General features: G+C 32.6%; 1 protein-coding gene across 1 annotated transcript in view; it reads left to right on the top strand.

Annotated features, from left to right (window-relative positions):
• NCAM2 (neural cell adhesion molecule 2) overlaps positions 1–25,502 on the top strand; it is a 433,297-nt gene that overhangs the window by 331,742 nt on the left and 76,053 nt on the right. Inside the window, 2 exon segments of the mRNA XM_006192306.2 lie at positions 6,195–6,382; positions 10,613–10,709. Of these exon segments, the coding sequence (XP_006192368.1) occupies positions 6,195–6,382; positions 10,613–10,709 (285 nt within the window).

Genomic DNA, 25,502 nt, shown 5'->3' with positions numbered 1-25,502 from the left:
ACTTAGTAAAATGACATTTATTAAAGAGAGATTATTCTTCATTTTCATTATATATTCATGAATAGGTATATATATATTCAATATATTCAATACATATATATAGTCATGTAAGTATATGTATGTGTATATGGTAAACTACCAACAAGAGGCTTTTAAACACATGAAATAATTAGTATTACTCAAGGGTTTTATATAGTTTTAGCCAAAAGTAAATGTCACCTTTTATATGATCTGCTGCCTCTTTTTATATGGTAAATATTATAACCCTCTTTATATTTTTAAAAACTTGTGCCAGACTCATGCTTTCTCTGTTAGTGAAGTCTTAGAGATAAAGAAAACCAGCTCAATTCAATAATTCTATAAAGAAGGAAAAGAAAATAAAAAATCCAAATTAATAAGCAAGAAACAAAGATCATATCATTGCTATCTGGCTGAGTTGGAACTTAAATCTAATGGCAGACCTAAAGCAATTTCCAGTACAATATTTTACTTATAAACAGCAACTGCAAAATTCTGTTTTCCAGTGTAGTTTGTCCACTATTGTGTGTGTGTGTGTATGTGTGTGTGTCCAGATTCTTATTGTAAGACTTGGGACAATCCATGGGAAGCAATTATCACTGTGCTTAACATAGTTTACGTGCTCACAAATGTTAAGAGGTTAAAGTCCACCCTCTTTTGGGAAGCTTTCCCTGCACATCCTAATTAGGGTCAGTGCTGATACCTTTTGAGGCAGGAACCTTACCCATTCCACTTCAATTGTACCATGTATTGCCTTGCAGTAGAAGTATTTACTTTTGCATCGGCCTGATCCACTACAAAGGATTTCCTGTTGACATGAATCCCCCACGTTTAAACAGCGCTTAGCTTAAGGAGACACACAGTAATAACTTTGGATAATTAGTGCAGTGGCTGCCCTTCCCAGAGGTGCACATCAGAATGTTTAAGAGGAAGCCTTAGACATCTGATTCTTTTCCTCTTATGAGCTCAAAATATAATGTTGATGAATAGCAAGGGTGGCAAAACTTTTATACTAAGCAATTACATCCAGCATTTGCAAATGGATTCGTGTCAGTAAACGTAAACTTTGATATTATTTTAACCAGAGATGTGCAATCAGTTCAATCATTAATATTTAGAAAAATGTAATATTTTGTTTCCCAAGGTAACTTATGATGGCAGTGTTTGAAATTGATGATGCAATAATGGAAAAATAGATAAACGGTTTAAGTATCAAACCAAATATAACCAAAAAATCAACAAAATGCTAAATCAATCCCAATCTTTTAGAGAATATATTTAATTTTTAAACAATTTATTGTAGGAGTAAGGTATGTAGAAAAAACAGAATTGTATCATCCTTTTCATGGTAACATGGATTCAGTTTAGAATTCAGATAAAATAAGGACATTGTTTAAGGGATCAAGTACAATATATGATACCACTATACTGTCAGAATTGAAAATGAGTTTTGCTTCCTTGAAAATATGAGTAAAAAATAACACTTTTTTTAACTTTTAAGCATATTACTTTCTGTGCTTTTAAAAAATAAAAATTAAGGTACTTAAAATTTAATTCCAAATAGTTAATGCCTCCGAACAAGTAAAACAGATAACTTGAAATTTCTCTGAAACGATGCATATATGTGTCCACTGTAGAATGAATTCAAGTATATACATATATGCATATACATGTGTTTGTGTGTGTTTATTTATATATATATAATATATATTTCTGGAAAGATCAAAATTGGAATGTCTTTGTTGAAAAAAGTACAGAATGAGAAAGATACCAGTATTTATGTTTGATATTTTTAGAATATAGAAGACATTTTTGCATTTATGTTTAGTATTTTTGTTATGTCCTATTTATATTTTTATTAACAATTCCCTTTAGTCTTCATATATTCCAGAATAATCTTTTATTAGAGACAGTATATATACTCAAGAAAAATATATGTGAATATAACTTAACAAAATACTTATTAATCTACATTTATCAGGTTCAGATATAAAAACACAATATCCAAAATATGCCCAGCGTATGTTAGAGTTAACAATGAGGGAAGCAATGTGATATAGTTTCACGTCTTAATGTTTCAACGGTGATTTGGAAACAGATAACAACCTAATTTATTCGTCAATGTCCTAATAGGAAGCTGAATATTGAGCTGTACTTGGGAAATTTCTGTGAATTTTCCTGATGTGAAAATTATATAGCAAATGCATTTTAAATAAAAAATATAATTAAGAAGTGTTTTAAAAGGCAATTATATTTTAACATATTAGTAAATATGCCCATTTGAGGATTAAATTTATTCTTTATTGAGATGTCAAATGATATCTTGCATTACTTCAGGCAATTTTTTTCTTAATGCAAGAATTCACTTGTGATGATCAAGAGCAAAGTGCTGATTTAGCATATTCATAGATTCTTAATCACAAGGAGGCAAGACAGCGCTATTTTAAAATTACCTTTGAAATACAAATCTTATCTATATAAGCAGTAACCAGATTTATTTTATACACTATTTTAATATTTCTTACTAATTCAAAATTCAAAATAGATTATCATATTAAATGTAGTGACTCAGAGAAAGGCAAATATCCTATGATACCATTTATATGCAAAATCTTAAAAAAAAAAAGGTACATATTTGTACACTCACTTATTTCCAGGTGATGCCAAAATTTATTTCCTCCATACAGCCTTTGAAGGCTTTCATGATGTGAAAGCCCTACTTTTCTGAAAAGGCCTAATTTTCTGAAAATTAAAATTTCTGATTTATCAACATGAGATATGGCTGCATTTTTTTAGCCTGAAGTCTTCGTGTGCTGCCTCTGCCAGAGTCACATCCTTTTTCTAACAAGCAGCCCAAAACCAATTGTTCAATTTCATTAACATGCCAGTCTTGTGCCAGTGGATATTGCTGCCTTGCTACTGTTTTGATATTTACAGAGCGTACAGTGTACAGGAATTTGGTTTCTGTTTTATTGTAGATGAGAGTTGTCAACATTTTCCCATCTGACACCACAAATACATTTTTTAATGTGGCTTTTAGTATAGCACGTATTGCCTGTAGCACGTTGGCATTCAGCATCAGTAATTCCAAATTAAATTCCCACTGAGATCATCAGGCAAGCAATTAGTGGCAATTGCTTGCTTTTATAAAAAAGCCAAATCATGCCCTAAGTTTATGGTTACATTATAAATAATACACATATACACACAGATGCTGTATTGTGGACAGAGTATACTGTGAGTCAGGAATTAATCATTACATCAACATGTATGATTTTCATATTGGGCTATATTTACATGCAAATACATTATTCATAAACCTCTCTCTAAAATATTATAATGCTAAAGAATTTATATTTCATATATAGTAAGCAGTAATAAAAATTTTATAGATAGAGCTAGAACTAGAGATGGATGCAGACGTACCTTAGCTTTTGACTTTGAATATCAGGAAGTTTGGCTTTCCTTACAGTTGCACCCCTAGTTTGTTCTATGTTCTTAGATTTTTTTCACTTAATCTTACCGGCTTTGAAAAAGCTTTTTTTTGTCTTTTCTCCTTGAAAATACATTCTGTTCAATTTAACTGAACCATTGAATTAAAAACTAAATGACAATTTAATGTCCAGTAAATGTGACATATGGTTCTGAGAACCAAGTAAGCACCTTATGTTATTCAAGTATATGCTTGTGACCAAGACAAATCTTGCACAAAGTATCTTCAGATACACGCTTATGACCGAGACAAACCTTTTTTTTTTTAATTAAAGTATAATTGACTCACAATTATATAAGTTTTCAGGTTTAGAACATAGTGATTTGATATTTTTATACATTAAAAAGTGATCACCAGGATGTCTTGTTATCACCATACAAAGTCGTTACTATATTATTGACTGTGTTCTTCAGGTCTTGATGTATTACATCCTTTGACTTAATTCATTTTATAACTGGAACTTTGTATCTCTTAATCTCTTTTCTCTATTTTGCCCACTACCCCAAACCCCTTCTCTCTGGCAAAGAGCAGTTTGTTATCTTTATCAATGAGTTGATTTCTGTTTTATATTTATTTGGTTTTGGTTTTTTTTAGATTTCATATCTAAGTGAAATCATATGATATTTGTCTTTCTCTGCCTGACTTAATTCACTTAGCATACATAATACTCTCTCGTTTTATCCATGTTGTTGCAAATGGCTGATGGCAGGATTTCATTCTTCTTTATGGCTGAGTCATATTTCATTGTGCATATTCATATATATATGGATAAAGAAAATAAATATGGTATCATTTTCTTTATCCATTAACACATAAGATTCAGATTTGGTAGAGAAGCAATCATATGGATCCTTCCAATTCCTATGACTATGCTGAAAGAGAGCATAGAATCTGAGGGAGCACAAAGTAGGGAACCTTACTGACCATTGAAAGTTGTGGAAAGGCTGTGCTTGGTTACTGTGGAGCCTAGTTTTGGAGGCAGTCAGGTGAAGGTAAGGGCGGGCACGTTGCAAGCTGAGGGAAAACCAGATGCGACTATGTCTGTGTAATATTCAGTACCTCTGCCAATAGGTGTCACTATCCAGCCAGTTCCCTTTTGGGGACATTAAGTTATTCTGAGTTTTTGTTATTAGTATGACAATGCACTGAAAGTCCTTTCTATTAACATTTGATAATATTTCTACTTATTTTCTCTGGAAAGATTTCTAAGACAGGTCTGTAGAATGAAGATTATGAAGTTTTTTTTAAAGGCTTTTTATGCTCCTAAGGAATTGTCCCAATTATATTCCTCTCAAAATGTGTGATGAAGTCCACATCACTAAAATGTTGCGAGTACTGAATATTATAATTTTGTTGCTGGGTTGAACAGAAATACAATGGACTCTGGTTAAAATTGCACAGATTCATATTCCAGACCTACAACTTAGTACTACAATAAGCTTGACAGCTCTTACTCCAGATCCTTCATGCTTATAACAGAATAACATCTTCCTCACAAGGTTATTAAAAAGATACATAGAATAAAATACATAAGCTTATGGTTGTATAGGAAGCATTCAATAAACACTTTATACTTCTGTGTGAGATTGGCATTAAAAACATACAGTAAAGCATATATAGGACAAGAATATTTAAATAACCATTTATGCATTTGTACTGGGGATTATAATTCTTATATATCTGATATATAATCTGTTGATGTAACAAAACTGGGAGGAAGTCATTTTTAAGTAATTTGAGTAGTAAAAGAAAACGTTTAATTTAGACAATTTGAAATGATAATTTATGAGGGATATTGAGTTCTAATATTACTAATGACAATAATCAGTATAAGTATCAGCAACATTTTAGCTACCACTTAATTTGGGGTTATACTTTTGTGTAAATTTTTTTAAATGAATCCTCTCAATTATACAGTCAAGATACTGAGACTTGACGTTATGATTGATTGGCATTCGGTCTGTGTCCTAGCATGGAACAAGACGAAAAACCATGTCTGTGTGTCTTCACAATAAGATTATTTCAATAAAATTATATAATGTGTTTTCTACTTTTTCTTACTTTTCACTAAAGAGGTCTGATCCAGATGCCTGAAGATTCACAGAGCATTATAGGAACTCAGTATTTAAATTAACTTATTGATTAAATTAAATCATGTCTAGTAATTAAAAACTAGAAATGATATTTCAGTGCAATATTTGTTGTTTAGTTGTGGTATTGCTATTTCAATTGAGATTTTATATCTGCCTTAAAATATTTTATAGAAGGAATTATATAACTAAGATAAGATTTAAAAAATGATGCAAGATCACTGATTTTATTAACTTTTATCTTGAATTATCACTTTATAATGTGGCTTGTTTTCAGAAATATATTCCACTTACATAGAGAGCCATTAATTTACTAGATAGAAATTTTTGTCAGATTATTAAAAGCAAACAACTATTAAACTAGTTTAATAATTGACCAACTTTGAATGTTTTTATATTAATATTAAAATGCTTTAATGAAACAGTCAAATAGTATATTTTTATGAGTTCTGATATCACATATTAAATATATGAAATTAGAATTGCTGTGGTTTCTTTTTGTAGTCAAACAATAATTACTATTGTTTTCACTAATTAAGTGACTATTTACCTTAAAGAAAAGGTCTATAATGTTATATTATATTGCTTTACAGATGCTCCCAAGTTCGTATCAAACCAAACAATTTATTACTCTTGGGAAGGAAATCCAATCAATATAAGCTGTGATGTGAAATCTAATCCACCAGCATCAGTCCACTGGAGAAGAGAGAAATTAGTTTTGCCAGCTAAAAACACCACTAATTTAAAGACTTATAGTGCAGGGAGAAAAATGATATTAGAGGTAAGTCTTCATGTATATATCAACAAATTTTATTATTTTAGCAGTTATCTACTATTTTAGAATGCGTTTCAGTATCTTAATATATAAATGTAGTATACAACATATATTTTATCCTGTAGTGTATGTGTACCATATTGTGTATTTCATGAAGAGAAATTTGAAGAGAAATTTTATACATTTGGATCATAGTCCATTAATGTCTCACTATTTACTTTTATAGAAATATGGGTAAATAGCAAACGTCATTATTTTTCATGAATTTATTTTTGAGAAATAAACAATTATATCAGAGGAAAATATAGGGAGAAAGAAAAATTTGTCAGTTATTGAAGGCCAAAAGTTCAACTTCAGTGTTGCTAGTAGCCATTCGTTCTGTGATTACACCTTCCTGCTCCTTAGAGTGGCATATATAACTGCTGTCTACTGGCTACATAGTTACACGTTACTAAATAAACCAGATTTACTTGACAGTGATCAGGAGTCCTTCCAATTTATGATGCTTTCAGAACAATTGGGAATTTTCTTCAGTCTTATTTAGCTAAAAAGATGCTACATTTTCTCTACTAATTCCATATACATGCATTTTAAAAACACATGTTTTAGAATAACACTTGATAGCCATATTGCATTAACTTAAAGATATTCTCATTGGTGCCATATTGACTCTTCTACCCAGTAATTAAACTTAGGAAAATATTTGGTTGATAAAAGGATTTAGCTATCATTTCCCCCAAATGTTTGGGTGACTGACTCTTTGGTAATTAAGCCACTTTGTCTAAATCTATTTCAATTTAAATTGCTTTTTTAAATATCTGTATTAGAAGGACTATCAATTGGCAAATTGACAGGGAGATCAATTTTAGAGAGACGTTTGGGCAGATTTAATCTAAACTTTAGGTATTTAACCACAGTGAAAAATCGAGGTTAGACTTGACTTCAGTTTGGGGTAGTTTATTTGAGCATGGGGACTGCCATAACAAAAGACCACCGACTGGGTGGCTTAAAAAGAGAAATCATTTTTTTTCACACATTTCTGGAGGCTAGAAGTCCAATCTCAAGGTGCCAGAAGTGTTTCTGGCGAATTTTCTCTCATTGGTTTGTAGATACTGCCCTCTCACTGTGCACTCTGTGACCTTTCCTCTGTACCTGCAGAGCGAGCTCTGGTGTCTTTTCTTCTAATAAGAAAGTCAGGCCCCACTCTGATGACCGCATTTAGCCTTAATTACCTTCCCAAAGATTCTATCTCTAGATACAGTCACATTAGAGATGAGGGTTTCAATAGTTGAATTCTGTGGGAGGACACGATGCAGTCCATAACAGGCAGGTGTAAGTTCATGTTGAAATGACAGACTAATCCGTCATCCGTGCTTTACTTCACCTTGCCACTTTTCAGTTTTTAGAATAGCTCATAATTCTCCATAATCAATGTCAAGTAACATTTTATGAACTGACACTTGAATATCTTACTCATATAAAGCTCTCATGTCATTTAATCTTCTGCCTAAACGGCATTCCTCCCCACCCCAAAGTGAAAACTGCCATTGTTGTTACTTTTATACATAGCTAGGTAATCTGGTGGTTAAAGCACTGACCTTGAGCTACACTGTTTTTTGTGGGTGTGTATACTATTTTCAAAAATTAAATTCAAATCCAGAGTAAATAATATAGACATGTAACTAACCCAATTTAAAGATAAAACAAAACAAAATAACAACAACAGCAACAACAACAACAAAAGCAATAATAACTGTGACTAATTTTGATTACTAGCATCTACAGTTGCCTGGATAGTACCTGGTAATTATTTTTGTTTACTATTTATTATAATAGTCATGTAATTGCTAATTTTTAAGAATATATAAAAACTGTAAAAAAATCAAGTTTAATATTAATAACAAATTGGTCAATAATAGATGTCTTGAATTAATTTTTGAAGTTTTCCCTTTTTTGATTAAATATTTGTATTCATTTTTAACTTAAGAATTTTAAAACATAGCAAAACATTTTTTGAATCTTTTGGGTTCCTGCCATGCCAATAAATGCACTTCTGAGGTTCATTCAAATCTGTTCCTTTGTTTTTCCTGAGCACTCTCCTCAGGGAATAGTATAACTTTTCAATGTATGAGCAAAATTTGATGCCAGAAGTTTCCAACAGGTTGATTGGAATAATATTCTGCTCTGGATCATCTGCATTATTATTCCTTTTGGTCCAAGTAAAGATGCTGTTAAATAATTGGTTTTCTCACCATGGAATACACAGAAAGAGGAAATCAAGTTTTGGAAGATTTAGGAAAGAGACTAAAGAACTCCTTTATTAGCATTGTACTCTCAGCATATATTTTGGTGTTCGAAACTGTGTCTGTTAATCTATTATATTCTATCAAAGTCCAGCATCTTAAGTAAAATGAATTATATTAACCGCATATTTAAATATGAAGAAGTGGTGTCGTAAGTAGATGTTCCTAGCACTTTGTGGATAAATATCAACAATAATTTGCATATTTTAACATTTAAGTATTTTTAAAACAAACAACATATATCTCTGTTGTATATTATTATGTATTTTGATAAAATTATCTATTATTTCACTGTGCTGGGATTGGATGTAAAACCACTACTGGACTTTACTTTCATACAGCTTCTCTATAACGCACCAGATATTCTGCAGGGCACGTGATTTGGCCCGGTTATGTCGAGATCTGTATTTTATTAATAGTCTGTGCTACTAGGAGTATTTTCTGTATTTGTTAATCATACAGCATGATAAAGGTATTATTTATTTCAGAGAGAATTATTAAACTTTTGTTCTTGAGAGGTGAACTGCCAGGAACAGTAAAGCAAAACAAAACTGAATTGAGACTTTTAAAAATTGTTCCACTGAAGACAGATACATTTAAATTAGTTTATTACTCCTGAGGAGCTGTGCAATAGTCAGGATTCTTTGACATGGCTCTCCATCTTTGCATCGCATTGATTCAATGCACATTCTTCCCTAGTGGTATACCATACAAATAGCTCTCTCATATATCTGTATAATAACGTGTTTTTTTGGTCAAATTCTTTTCTCACTAGTAAGATTATTTTAGAGTTAAAATAGCTTTGTATGTTGAAACCTGAATGTAAGAAAATTAATATTTTAATCACTTAGAAGTACTTATATAAGAGCTGTTAAAGCTCCTAATCCTCAAACGTATGATCTCTTCCTTGATGGACAACTGACTAGAGAATGAATGACACAGCTTTTTTGTACTCTTTCAGAATTATCATCGTCAGTGGACCTCAAAATTGCACGTTTAGTTAATAGCCTCCCATTATCACAAAATCATCTTCCCCCTTTTGGATAGAGTTGAAATTAACAGCAACTCTTGTTGTAAGCATATTCTCTCTTAATTATAGTTACTGGGATTGAAAATTATATCTATTACTATCATCAAATCTCTTCTCTGAATTGATACTTCAGAATTTTGGTACGTTAGAATTACAGGGTTGGTCCCACAGTTCAGCAAGAGAATCATGGAAGGTTAACTTAATTATGGATTTCCAATCTATAAAGATTGAGGTCAGCAATTTTCCCCCTAAACTGAAAGAGAATGATAGGAATTGAACAGAAGTAGAGGCAAGATACTGTTATTAGGTATCAAGATAATGTCCCTGTCTACAGGGATTGCTACACAGGGCGATTCTTACAAAATCTCTTCCTGGAAATATTTTTCTCTTGAGTGTGTCCTCATCCTTTGTTAATATTTTATATTCAATACAATCATAAAAAGAAGAGAAAGCTGACATATTTTGAGTCTTTCTTGAACTTTAAATCTGCCTAATTTTAGGCTGAAACTCAGAAAACAAATAGGTATCAATGTCTCTGGTACAGGATTCCTGTTTTCAAAGTCAAGTCTGCAGCAATTGCAGAGTATATATTTTTCAAACTGTGTGCTAATCATATATAAATATCTAGTGATTTTCTATTTAGTAGATACAACAAAATGATGACATTTATCTACTTAATAAATTGATAGATAAACTCTATTTTACTTAGTCCTATAGATAGTATAGGTCCATGGATTACATCTGTAAAGGAGGTAATGCTCACTTGAAACAGAAAAAGACTTTTAGCAAGAAGTTATGAATAATTGAATATGCGTAAAGATAGTAAGCATTAAGGAGTCTATTTTAAAGCTTCCGTGATGTTGTTTTAAAATTGTTAAACTTTTCTTATTATAATAATTTTAGATTGCACCTACATCTGACAATGACTTTGGACGATATAATTGCACAGCAACTAACCGTATAGGAACAAGATTTCAAGAATATATTCTTGCTTTGGCTGGTAAGTATAGCACAGTAATTTCTGTGATCTCATAAAATATTTCTGGAAGCAATAGCTTTTACATTTTAATAAGTCTGATCTAGGTTATGATTAGAAAGAAAGAATTGGCGCTTAAAAATTTGGAACAGTTGTATCTGACATATAGTGAGGACTTAAACTGTATTCACTAATCAAGATTCATTTTAAACTTTTATCTAATTCCCTCAGCTTTATCTGTGATATATCTAGGAAAGAGGTAGGAAATATATGTCCTAAGAAGTCATCTTACATGTCACGTAAAGCAAGAATCCTGTCCAAAAAAATAAATAAATAAAAGACATTTAGAGAAAGTAAAATTAATCTATTTTAAAATTTTAAATTTGAAAGTACAAAGGCAAATGGAAAAATGTTGGTTATATAACTTTTGCTGAGATATATTTTATTTTATGTATATAAAAACATTCTAGCTCTTTACCTAAAGCTTAGCAATATAGAAATAATAATCATGTAAAGTAAAATTCACTTTAAATGGAAATTTGCTATGTTTTTATTTATTTTTGTGTGTATATATATATATATATATAGACACACACATATATATATAAGCATATATATTATAGAATTTGTCATTATGTTTTACAGGACTGATTATAAATCTGAAAGTATATATGTTTTATACTTTATATAGCTCAGATGATGCAAAAACATGAGTTATTGTCTTTTAAGTCTAGGTAGAGAAATAGACAGTTACTGTTATGTTATTTTTTAATAGAATAAATTTTTTAATAGAGTAATATTTATTTAATAGACTAATTACTATTTGATAGAATAATAATTATTTAATAGAATAAATAAAAAATCTATTTTAATAGAATAAATAGATTCCATGAAAATGTTTTAAAACATTTTCAAAGTCGAGTTCTAATATATAACTGTAATTTTATATTGTTATGTATATACTTATTAAAATACATTATACATTATTAAAATAATGTCATTAATTGTAAAGATCAAAAGGAAAATTTAAACATTTACAAAGCTAATAATCACATCATTATGTAACTGGAAAACCTGGCTATTCTCCAATTTAACTTTTATTTTACTACTCTGGGAGAGAAGGGAGGGAGGGACTGTGTGAAAGGGTTTTAGGGAAGGAAGTAAGAAGGAAAAGGTTAAGATAAGAGGGAGTTAAGGTAGAAGGGAAAGGGAGCAGGAAGGGATGAAGGAAGGAAGGAAATAAACCAGTATGTGTTGTCTTTCATGAAGTCATAAGAAACTAATCTCAGTGAAAATCATGGGAAATAGACTCCATGCATTTAGGCATATGAATAAACCATTATACAAGCCAACTAAATTCTAGGAAAATGAAATGTACTAAGTCATATCAAATTGACTGATAATAAATTGAAGTATCATCTGTAATAATAAGAAGCAATTGCTACTCATATGAACCCCAAGCCTTAGGAAATTAGGCGAATTTCCTTGTAATTAGTAGGAACCTTTTATAAGTAACTAGATACATGATCGATGGATCTGTCTATCTATCTGTCTGTCTGTCTATCTATCTATAATTACATTAATACCAATACACTATTATATATTGCATTTTCTTACAAATTACCCAGTTTCCCTATAAGGTAAAATTTGATAAATGACCAAGACTTATTTGTATAGTTTTTAAGGGTCTGTAATTCTAGAAAAATATGCAAAATAGAACATTACATTGATGACATTTAAACAATCTTATTAAATTTATAGGAAATACTGTCTATACATCTTTGTATCTCATATTACTTACTGTAATTTTTTATTAAAAATATATTTGGTACATAACTTTCTAGTGAAGATTGGAAATTAGTGGGTTTCCCTCTTTCCAACCATAATAAAAAAATACAAAATGTGCATTCAAGTTAAGAGCTATTACGTTATCAGAAATATTTCTCAAAAGCTGCAATTCTCCATATAATCCAAAATATTGTGACAAATACAGGATAAGACTTTGTTTCAGAAAAAGATAAATTCAACTGAAATTGTTATGAAGATATAAAATGAATTAGGCACAATGTCTGAGGTGGGAAGCATGCATCAAAACTTATAAATGTGATTCCTCTGATAAGACCTCCTTATTTAATGCTTATAAAATTCAGTCATTCCTGAAGAATCTGAACACTGAAAGTGTAATGTGATTTCAAATTAACTATTATGAGAAACATTATGTAGAAATTTAAATATTTCAAAATATATGTTAATACTGTAACTAAATATTTCATTTCACTATTTGACCTAGTAAAACAGGTCAACCATTTGACATATGGTATTTGACACTGTAACAGATCACTTTGGTTCCAAAGAGCAATAAATTAAAACAGTCAAAATTTAGCATGAAATATTGTGCTATGTATTAAGTGAAAAAAAAGGAAAAGCTTTTTTACTTTCTTTTGTTTTAAAAATCTTTCCTTCCTCCTTCTCTTTCTTCCTTATTTTCTTCCTCTTTTTCTCTCTTGAATAATTAAGTTCTACATCTGAGCAATGTCGACATCTGTATTTGGGTGGGATGGTGCACAGCAGCCTGGCATGGAGTGTCAGACGCTGAGCAGAGTGGATGGAGTAAAGGGAGACTTATGTGGCCCAGTGTGAGGTGTTTGAGCCCATGTCAGGTGAAAAGGATGTCCATGTACCAAAACAGAATCAGCAACCCAGAGAAGAGTGTTGGAACCTGATCAGAGTAAGGAGGGTTCCAAATAAAGGAGCGGGGACAGTGATAGCTAAGTCATTTCTTCAAAAGTGGTTAAGATTATCGTCACTAACATAGGGTATAATAAGGCATAGTTATCTTGCCTTTGGAGAAATGAGATGCAGGTAGGGAATGGGCAAATTAGAATGAGCCTAAGCTAATGATGGGTATTGAGGGTATTGGTGTGGACTCTGGTTTTATATACGTAGATGGATAGAGAAAAGAGAAAAGAAATAAATGTGTGTAATAAAGGTAGTGGTGTGTGTGTGTGTGTGTGTGTGTGTGTGTGTGTGTGTGTTCAGCCATTTCTACAAGGAGTTTCTTCTTGTCAAGAATTTTATTTAAAAAAAAATTCTAAGCTAATTCTACCCACTCAGAGGACGTAAGAGCTGCAATATCCTAATAACAAAGAGCGCACCTGACAGCTGGATCTTGATTTTTAAATACCATCCTTCACGAGAGTAACCAGGGCTCTTTGTAAAAATGGCTGACTCTGGGAGTGGGACAAAGAAAGTACAAGATAAGCCTGGAATAATGTGTTGTGCCATAAAGAAAGGACATTTTAAAAAAAGGATGGGGTATGTTAAAAACATTCATTATCCAACTTTAACAAACATAATGTAAATTAATCCAGCTAGGGACTATCAGTGGTTGCTAACAGGTGTGTGAAAATTAAACAAGAAAAATTAAATCAAAATTGTCTTAAGGTACCTACCCCCAAATTATTAATTAATTACAAAATTAAAAAAAAAATAGCTTTCCAGTTGTTGGGACTAGCAGATCCCACTTCAATTAAGTGATCAAAGTTAGTATCACAGCAGTGAGAAAATCAAACTTGCACACTTCCAGAAAGAGGCGATGAGAAGCACATAGAATAACTACTGTGATATTTTTTGCCAAAAATGCATAGTCAGAATCTAGCACGAGGAAATGGAAGACAAATCCAAATTGAGGTACTTTCTACAAAATAGCCTTCAAAGTGTCAAAGCCATGAAAAACAGGAGTGTTTAAGGGAACTTTCCAGACTAAATGACAGTAAAGACACATAGCAAATAAATTCCATGTATGCATCCTTTTGTTATAAAGAGAATTATTTGGATAAGGATAAAATTTAGTTGCGGTCTTTGGATTAGATGGCAGTTTAATTGTTTCATAGATCTTCTGTTGGAGAATGTTATGCTGTAGTAAATAAATGCTAAATCTAGCATCAGGTCAACTTACTCTAAATGGTTCAGGTTAAAAAGAAAAGTTTCATGCACTCTTCTTGTAAATTTTCTATAAATACAATTTTTTTTAAAGAAACAAAAATAAAAAGGAAAGAAACTAAGACCAAAACCAAATATGTATAAGATAGAGCTACTTTAGTAAAGCAATAGCAGGGAGCGTATAGCTCAGTGGTAGAGTGCTGCTTGGCATGCACGAGGTCCTGGGTTCAATCTCCAGTATATCCATTAAAAATAAATAACTAAACTTAATTACCTTTTCCCCTCCAACAAGGTGAGGTCTTTAAAATTAAAAAAAAAAAAAAAAAGAAAAGAAAAGCAACATATCTTGTGAACATAGGAGACATTTTGATAAATACCATCAATGTCTTCTGGGTGTTTGCATACATAGTTTGATATATGATGCTGTCAGTGGCTTTAAAAATATTAAGAACAACACTTTCCATGTTAAATAATCATTTATTCATATGCAACTAGCATTTTCAAATATGCAGGTATAATTTTCATTCTAAAATATAACAATTTATTCAGACATCTCTTTTGATCTCTTAATAAGTGTGATGACAGCATAGTTCTTAACAATGGAGATAAAGTTGGTCACAGTGAAATTATAATAGGGCATAGAAATAGGCATAGAGATGCCCCTCATACTCATGAGGGGGATGTTTCACCTCCATGGTTCCCACTTCCCACTTCTTTTGCCATTACTGCAATAAAGTTCCAGTGAGAAGAGGGGAGTGATTAGCTAAACTGAAGCATGAGCACTCATCTCCGTAATTCTCTTAGCAGCTCAGTGAAGTATATGAGATGTTATACCCATTTTATAGAGGAAAGTTATGTTCACAAGCTATGAAGTAATATATAAAAACACAGTTTGTTATTATTGTATCTATTTTTATGATAATGATTTAAATAATTAGTGGGATCAAATATTGACTCAATCAAAGCACTCCCAAGGGCAGAATCTTCTTTTTATGGTACCATTTACTACACATGATCTTAATAGGTCAAATCCTTTTCTTTAAAGAGCATTTTTATTTTCACATTCTCACAAGTAACACCAAAGAACCTACAGCTGTTCCTTTCTAGAATTATTTTTTTTAATAGAAGATATTTCACTGTGCTTTGATTAAATCTGAAAAACCCTGAACAAGGTCTTTCTATTAAACTGTGATTTCATACTCATGGGCAAGAATTGGTCCTGTCCTCTTGGTCTATTTCCCATCTTTAGAAAACTGAACTAAATACTTTTAAAAATACCTTTTATCAAAATGCCAAATACAAATAAAATTAGAGATAGAGACAGATTTTTTTAAAAAGATTACATCATGAAAAATGTTTCTTCGAATGTACCTGCTAGTAAGAATCTTACTTTCTAGGTAGGAAGCATACTTTGTTTTTTGATTTAAATACCTATGTTGGAGCAAATTTTAAAATGTAGAACAAATAAAGGTAAATGAAATTGCAACTATATAGTTAACAGTTATCATCCCTTCCTTAAAGTTTTCTTCTTCCAATACATCATGATCTGACAAGACATTCTGTGTATTTATACATGTATTTTTAGACGTTTTTCTTGAAACATTTTAACTTTTAAACTTCATCAAATGATTTTATTTGTAATTTTCTTTCATCATTGCCATATTTAACTTTTAACTGTAAACTTTTCATGTTAAACCTTAATACAATGATTTTGCCTTTTCTTCATTAATTGACATACTTTTCTAATCAAGTCACCTTCTCCGGGACAGTTTTAGGGGTGGAAGTCTGCTGTAAGCTGTCTGCTAGTAACTGGGGACAGCCTGCCTCAGTCCTGAAAGGGTTTCCAAGGTGCCACAGCAGCCTTTACAAAACGTACCTGTAAGACTGCTGTGAGGACTAAGTGAGGAAATGTAGTCAAGCACCAGCACACAGTGTGTGTAGTTAACAAATGTTACATAATTACTGTTCTAGCCAAATGATAGTTCATATTGTTCACGTTTCCTTTAGGTACAAGTAAGTATGTTGTTGTCTCTTTAGACGTAATACATAGCTTCAGACATCACAGACAGAAGCACAGTAAACTCTAATGATGGGATAGTGACCTGTTTGTTTTGGACACCACATTTTTATTAAAAATTTCATTTGATTTTGCCATTTTTTTCCATGTAGTATTTTTTCCTACGTCTTTTCACACAGACTGCTATTAAGTAAGGTCTCCTGCACTATGCTTCACAGTTGATTTTTTTTAAAACCTCAGTTCAGGACTCTGTACTTACCCCTGTTAGATCTCATCTTGTCCAGTTGAACTTGTCATTTTAACCTATGGAGACCCTGTCAAATCCAATATTTTTGCTCTCTTTCCAAGACTGATTTAATTCACAAATATCATGAAGCAGTTATCTGTATTTTCACCTACGTCATGGGTAGGCCTATCCAAGTCATTTTTGAGAACAGAGACCTGCCTACAGGTTAAGCTGTATCAATTGAACAGAATTCTGTAGATACAGAATTATAGTCACTCTACATGCACTTGAACCTGGACCACATTCTATCCCTTGTTCCATAAAACTTGAAAACAGCTTAAAATTAGTTTGCTTGAAAATACGTTTAATGATCTAGTTTGGAAAATCTACACCTTTCTCTTTTTTCCTATACTATAAGGCACATTTTTCTTTGTCTGTAAAAACTATTTATGACATCTTCTTAATCTCCTAATTCCCATACTCTTCTGAAAAAAAGTAAACTGGTATAACTAGATATTATTTTTAGGGATCCATGCTTGCATCAATTGCGAATCATTTGTTTTATTCACTCCATGTATAAAAGTGAGTTTCTAGTAGGTGCCAGGCACTGTTTTAGACCTTGAGAATCTGAAGATAAATAATACATAGCACTTGATTTTTACAAATAAGTTAGAGAATAAAAGATATGAGTTGCATTAGAAATATGAATCAAATGCTGGGGAACATAAAATAGAATTCTGATTATAATTCTTGGGGAAGCCTTCAGAGAGGTTAACTGTTGAGCGGATTCTGAAAGAGTGAGTACAAACAGGTCCAATGAAGAGTAGAAAACTAGAAAGAATCAAGTGCTGTGAAAAGGCATGGATTGTAAAGAAATGAGTATTGAATCGAAGTCTGGAGGGCTTCAGTGGTAGTGATAGAAATAGAAGGTTAGTGAGAAATCAAATCATGAATCTCCTTAAAAATGTTCATCTTATTTACACTCTGTTTCACTGTGTATACAGAAGGGATGTTTGGAGTTTTTAGTCTTAAAGCATTATGATCCACTTATCATGAAATAACATAGCATTTTAGAGACTGATTTCAACATAGCACGGGGTTTCTGTGTTTCTCTGAACAGCCTAATATATATAAATGTTAACTCATTCTAAAGTAATGTTCACTGTTCCAGAAAAAATATATATATATACACACATATAATTAGACAAATAGATTGCTTTTATTTTGGTCTAGTGTCAATATTTTAAAAAATGTCTTTTTTCCTTCTTTTCTTTTTCTTTTATCTTTTTTGCTGCAGTGGAACATAACTTTATCTTCAAAAAATTGTCTTGACCTTAAAAATCCTTCTGGCTACTGCAACAGTTCTCCCCTACTGCATCATTTCTGTTAATAAACTTCACAAAGGAACAGACTGTATTTGCTACATCTAATTATTTTCATCTTATTCTGTCACAAACATTTCCAGTCTGGTTTTTATCTCCACTGATCTGTAGATCCTACTATTATCATGGTATCCGTTGACCTTTTCATGCTCAACCCAGTGGTCAATTCTCAATCCTCATACTTCTTGATCCAGCAACAGAATATTATACAACTGAGTGTTTTGTTTTTCTCCTTGAATCATCTCCCCAGCCCCCATCACAGCCGTCATGTCACCATGCTTTCCTGGATTTTCTTCTTCCCCACTGGGCTCTTTTTGGTCTTCTTTCCTAGTTGTTCCACATCTCTCTGAACTTTAAAAATCACTGTGCTTTAGTTTATGAGGTTTCTTTTTATTTTATCTATACTCACACCCTTGTTATTCTTCTAAATTTTTTGGATTTAAATACCACCTAGACTCTGGAAACTCCAAAATGTATCTTGAGCTTGGATATTTTCCCTGAATGCTATACTTTTATATCAAGCTAAATTCCCTCTCCACCTAGATGTTCTATAGCCAATGCAGATGTCCAGATGTCCAGAGGGAAAAGCTAATCTCCTATATTCACCCCTACATACCTTCCTTTGGCATTCTTATTCATCTCAGTAAATGGCAACAGTCTATTTCCAGGTGTTCAGGTCAAGAGACAACCAGTCATCCTTGGTCTGCTTATTTGCTTTGCCCGTAACCCAACCCTTTAACAGGTATTGACTTTACCAACAAGGTATTTCCAGGGCCTCATTGTTCTCAGGAAATCAAGTTCTATATTCTAGTTTTTGTTTGGTTGGTTTGGCTTTGCTTTTAATGTAGATTTTTGCAAAAATTTCTCAACTAGCTTTCCTGCTTTGGTCTATGCCTCCATCTCTAGAGTGGAATCTAAATAAAAAATCAAGAGGGCTTATTATTATTAAAAAATAAATAAAGTATAATTCTCTTCTGTTGAAAGCATTTCAGTGGCTTACTGTTTTGTTCAGAGGTGAAGCCATAGTGATTATAAAGGTCTGTCAGGCTTCCCGAGGTTTCCCATCACTCCATCCCCACTGCCCTTCCCTGGACTCCGTCTCCTGTCGCTGCACGTTGCTCATGCTGCTCTCCACAGGCCACCCCCTTCTTCAAACACTCATTTCATCTCTGTACTTAGTCTTTTCTCTCTCTAATACTTTCATGTGAGTCGTTTTCTTACCCTTTCAGTCCTTGGTCAAATATTACTTTTTTAACAAAGGTATTTCTGTCTGCGTAATTTAAAATTACAACATGCCAAGTCAGCTCCCTATCCCCACCTAAATGATCTCCCTTGCCTGCTTAATTTTTGACCATAGTACTTATAATAAATAATTTATATGTGATAGTCACTTTTATGTAGTTAGCATATAATCTCTGTAAGAGAGGTGACTGCTGTCTCAATTTTTATCCTAGAACATAGAAAATTGCCTGACTCATAGCAGATTTAGATGAATTATTGAATGTACAAAGGATTCAGTGTGTTTGATTTGATTTGCTTCTGAGTGTTAGTTGAAATGCTCAGTTAGTAATGGGACGTGGGACTCCATGACTTGTGACAAGGATCAAGACTTGGATATATTTAAAGAAATAATTTCCATTGGCACCTTGGGATTAAATGAGCGTATGAATGGAGAATATTAGAGGTAAATGATATAATCAAGGGCAGATCCCTGGAGTACCTCAGCTTACTTGATGGATTTAAAAGTATATGAACAGATAAAATTGAAAAGAATTATTCAGAGTTAGTAAAACTACTTGTGAGAAGAAAATTTTAAACATATGTGATCAAACGTTGTGAAAAAAATCAATAGATAATGATTTGATTTGGCATTTGGAGAAAACCAGATGGGCAAAGAAATGAGAAGGAATTTTCAGGGTTTCAGATGTGACACAGGTTGGCTAGAACGTCAGATTAAGTTTACAACTGAAATAGCTATGTCAGTATAAAAATATAATGTTTGTTGGAAATAAGGTGACCACTCTGAGCAGAAGCAGATGGAACCCATCTCAGAATGGTCCCTGAAGTGCATGCAGTTGATAGTGATGCTCTACACAGTAGAGTCTTCATAAATCTAGGAAATTCAATTCTTTGGTTGGTAATTCCCTTAATATTTGGGACTTTTATCAGATGGAGACTGCTGAAGAAACCAAGAAGAAAATAATTTATTATAGACAGTTGAGTCATTAGAGACTCAACATACAGTCATTAGAGAGGCTGAGGGCAGAGGAGATGTGAGACAGCCACCAGTCCTCAGGCCTCAAGGTCGCAATATACCTCAAGTGAAGTCCAAGGTCAAGTCTGCAGCTACTAACCAAAGGTCACAAAGTGCTAGAGCCAAGCTGCCCCTCTGCTGATATCAGAGCTACCTGGCACCAGAAACTGTGTGACTAGACTATGAAGTAGGGAATACAGCTGCTTCCATCAGCCACATCTCTAGATTCTCTTGTCCAAGTGCACCTCCTCAGAAAAGTGGGGATGGTACTCACTTTCCATTAGCATTTTAAGCCACCAACAGGTGCAACTCAGTTTAAGTACCTTCATGGTGCTAACAACCATAGCAGCAAGTGAGTCTTGGAAATAAAAATGTTTGCCTCCCATACCTTATGATAAAGAGGACTAGCTTAGATGACAGAAATGGGTGCAGAGTATCAATAGAAAATATTTAAGATAAGATTTCAAACACGATTCTGGATAAATAAATATAAATATTCACTTAAGTACTTTCACTTAAGAAAGCTGACAATTATCAAACTCTTCCGATTATCTAAGTTCAGGTATATCACATCTCCTCATCTGTGGGGAAAGAACTGAGTCACTGACACTGAACCATGTCTTAGTAGTCAGCTTCCCAGAATTCTAGGAAACCAAATTTCCAGAAAAAATAAAGCTGTTGGGACAGAAGGTAGGAACAACCTATTCAAGCAGTGTGACAGGGAAACCAGAGAAGAGTTTGTTGCCTGGGAAGAGAGGAGGACTGAAGAAAGTTTGTCATTTGGGAGATCTTTATAGTTCATGGCAATAAAACAGAGAAGAAAGAGAAAGTGAAACTTCAGAAGAGAAGAAAAAGGAAGAAAAGAGCTACCTGATGAGGCAGTGTTGTGCAGAAGAGAAGAGTAAAAGAAATGCCATTCAGAAATAGAGGGTTTAGTCTCGGAAAAGAGGAGGGCAGACTTCCATTATAGGTTAGTCCAGAAGTGACAGGTACCCTTGGAGTGAGCTTGCTTGATGATTTCTGTTTTTCACTTTTGGTATTAAGGTCTATTATTGCCTGAGAATTTGAGGACACAGTGGAGGAAAAGAGTTTGAAAATCAAAAACACACACACATCCACAACTCATCTTTTCTGTTACTGTTGGAGTCTACCTCCATTTTTGACTCTCACCTTATCCTGAATCCTGAGAAAATACTGTTTTGTAGTCCTATGATTCATCTTCAGTTTGACAATGTTTTTGAAAAAGCTTGCTCATCCAAGATATCCTTTGCATATCCTTATATTCTTCAACTCTCTTTTCTTCCACATGAATATCTTTGGGTATGTGCTCTCAGAATTTTGCTTTATAAAAGGGGTGTCTTCACTTTGGGATGCCTTTTTGTTAGACAGAGGCACATCATATGTGATGTATCATTTCCAATTTGTTTCCGAACATCTGTGTATATATCTGCTATTGCCCTCTGCCTTTTTCATCAGGTTTCTTGTACTTCCACTTCACTTTTAGTTCCTTTCCGTTTAATTTTATTGTTTTATCATAATTAACGTCAGAGGAGCAACTCCTCTTATTGTTCCTCTATCTACTACACGATGAAAAAAAATTACCAAGGCAGACTTTGTATAAGTTTTCTCATTTATGCTTTGATCAAACTATGACTTCAGGCATATATTTAAACATCAAACTGTTTATCAGCATTATTTATATAGTGACAGCCTTTTTAAAGAAAGGATAAGTGAGAATAATATTTGTAAATGTCCCGTGATTTATATCCATCAAGTTACCCTCACAGCAGCAATTTTAATGGTGTTGTTATTATTAACATTTTGCATATAAAGAAACAGAGACCCAGTAAGTCTAACTTGCCCGGAGTCATACAGCAACTCCATAGGCTGTTCCTGTCTGACTCCTAGATTATGACACCAGCTCCTTGCTATCATACACAGCAAATGTTTCTAAGCTGAACCTCCATATTGTGCCTATTACCTACTATTTGACTAAAACATTGATAGATGTCAATGGATAAAAAATAAATAGTAAGAGGATAGTTATCAGGGAAGGATAGCAAAAACTCTGATGACTGACATTTACTAGATGCTTACTATATTTCAGGTTCTGATTTAAGTGTTCAGCACTAATTAATCCTCATAGCATCCTGAGAAGCGATATTATTCTAATCTCCATCTTAGGGAGAAAAATACTAATGCTTGAAAAGGATTAAGAGATGTGTCCAAGGTTGCAGTTGACAAAAGTAACATGACCAGACTTTGGATCCATAGATTCTGGTGATATACATCCAAGCTCTTCATCCAACTGTATATTTGTACTAGCAGAGGTGAAAAGAAAGAGTAAATAAACATGTTTGCATGATTGTTCTATTTATGTATTCAGTGATTGATGGCATTCATTAATTATTGAGATGGAAAGTGCTGAGAAATAATTTAGAAAAATATGCTAATGATGGGAGCGTTGTGTTTGGAATTCAGCATCCACAAGCCCCCTTTGAAACACTGGGCTGTGTTTAATAACCTTTTACTATATGATCTTCTGTTTGCATACAACCAGTGAGGTTAGACATTTCAGGCTTGTGAAAGCCTGACTGAAAAGTCTAAGTTTGATGTTGTAAGGAGGAGGAAGCTCCTGAATATCCTCCTCAGGGAAGTAATGTGATTAGAGTGGTGCTTTAGATTGATTTTGCATTTATGTGCCATATGGATTGAAATTTGGTGGAGTGTCCAATAGAAAAGGAAGCTGAGAGCCACTAATGGCATTACAGGTAGAAGCAGATAGAGCCTGAAGCTAGGGAATTAGCAGTGGAAACAAGAAGGAAAAGATGAATGCAAGAATTATAATGCAGGAAAGTGAAAATAACTTTGTGACTAATTTTGATTCATATCAGAGGTAGAATCAAGGATGAATGTTATTACAGAACAATTGAGAAAGTGCAGAGAAGAGAGATTTTGGATCGAGACATATCGGACACTGTTCACTTGGACATTTTCTGTTCCTTTGTAAACTCTCTTTAATTACTGAAATATTTAATTCATCATATATTTCCTGAGGACTGAGTGTGTTCTAGTCACTTTTTTCAGTGATACATGTATGGACGTATGTGTGTATAAATTCTGTACGTCAAATATTTTGTCCCCTTCTTCAAAAAAAATTCATAATTTGGTAGTCAGTAAGTGGCTGGACATATAAAATCAGAATATAAAAAAGAATGTTAAGGAAGATTCTAAAGCTATAGTCATAAACATGCTTTTCTTTTTAGTCAGGTAAACAGAAAGGAGAAGCCAAAAAAAATACATTTAAATGAAAAAAACAGAATGAGAGTCAGCAGGTCTGAAAATAATCTATATGTCTAGAAAAAGATACCCTCTGGCTGATATTTTGGTGATGGTACTTTTGTGCTGAGAAATAAAGACTCTTATTTCGTGGTTGGTGTACAGCTTAGCAAATGGTGGCTACTTCTGCACTCAGGGTAAGAACCCAGAACCATGTACACATGTAAGGTCAAAGGCTGGGGTGCAGAAGAATGCATCTCTGCCTCCTCTTCCAGTACTTACAACCTTTCCTTTTGAAATGTATCGTCAAACTAAAGGTTATGATTGCTGTGATATCCAACTTAGACCTAGTTGGCATTAGAGAGTCACTCTGTGGGGTGAAGAATTGGCAGTTTTATTTAGAACAACCAATGTGCATGTATTTTTTTCTCTGCAAACTTTAGATCAAATCTGCAGATGAAAAGAACCTACAGTTATAACCTAGGAATTAAAGAAACATGAAAACTATGATAATGTTTGTATATGACAGCTTAAATAAATTATCAAGATAATTTAAAATGTTTATTTCCAGATAAGATTTTAATAGCAATATGACTTTGGAATGTCACCGTATACTGCACATTTAGTTCTGAACTTTAGAATTATAACATACTGCACTTCATAAAAATCTCCAAATTATTTACAATTACTAATTAGAACTGAAATGTACACTGTTAGATTTCTTTACAATATTCATATCCAAAAGGCCATAAATCTGCCTTCTTGGGTCTTACCCAGGACCATTTATAAGGCATATTTTTATGTGATCTACAGTGTTCTTTTTAACTCTAGCAAATAAGACACATTTGACTTTTGACAGCAACCAGAGATTTTTATATGAATGTTTGATTGTATCGGAACAGAAATTTACATTTACTGTATTGTTTTCTTTTCTTTCTTTTTCTTTTTTATTTTGGATCATCCTATACCATTGTTACTTTATTTTCAATCAAGTATCTTTTTCTTTTTGTTTTTGTAAGGTTAATTCCAAACATGGAACTATGTATTTATTTATATATTTATGTAATATATGCATATCATTTACATAAGTTATGTGTACATTTCCAATCTTTATGTTTTGTTCAAATGCGAAAGAAGGAGAGATTGAGAGATCTTTAATGTTTAACATGCTTCTGATTATTCATGTTTCTCGAGCAGAGGTTTCATTGATTTTCCTCATCAAAACTCTTTTCTCGCTTACTGTCTCTTGTTGCCTTTTCAGCCTTTCAACTAATTCTTTATAAAGCTTTCTGTACTAGAAAATAAAATGAAGTTTCACCCAGGATATCTTCAGAGTTTGAAATAGTGTGAGTAATGGATTAATACAAATACACACAAAAGGAAGATTTTATAGCTGTTTTTTTAAATACAGGAATTAAAGCTTAAATATCTCAACTAAAGATTTATTTTAATTAATTGATACATAAATGAAATTTTAGAACATAACTTACAGTTGTTTTTGGTTCATAATGACAATTTCTCTAAACTTAACACTTGCAGCCAAATTATTGATATAATTTAATGAACAAAAAGAAAATAATCTCACATTTTCACAAAAGATAATTATTTATGCTAATGATTAAATAAAGTCTCTATTTCGTCTTATATTTTAGTTGTACTTGCATTCTCCCTCTCACACACACACACACACACACACACACTGACTCACGAGCTTGTT

This window comes from Camelus ferus, chromosome 1 (genome assembly GCF_009834535.1).
Source record: "Camelus ferus isolate YT-003-E chromosome 1, BCGSAC_Cfer_1.0, whole genome shotgun sequence".
In the NCBI taxonomy this organism is placed as follows: domain Eukaryota; kingdom Metazoa; phylum Chordata; class Mammalia; order Artiodactyla; family Camelidae; genus Camelus; species Camelus ferus.
Note: the sequence above shows the minus strand (reverse complement) of the source record. Positions and strands in the feature narration are given on the sequence as shown.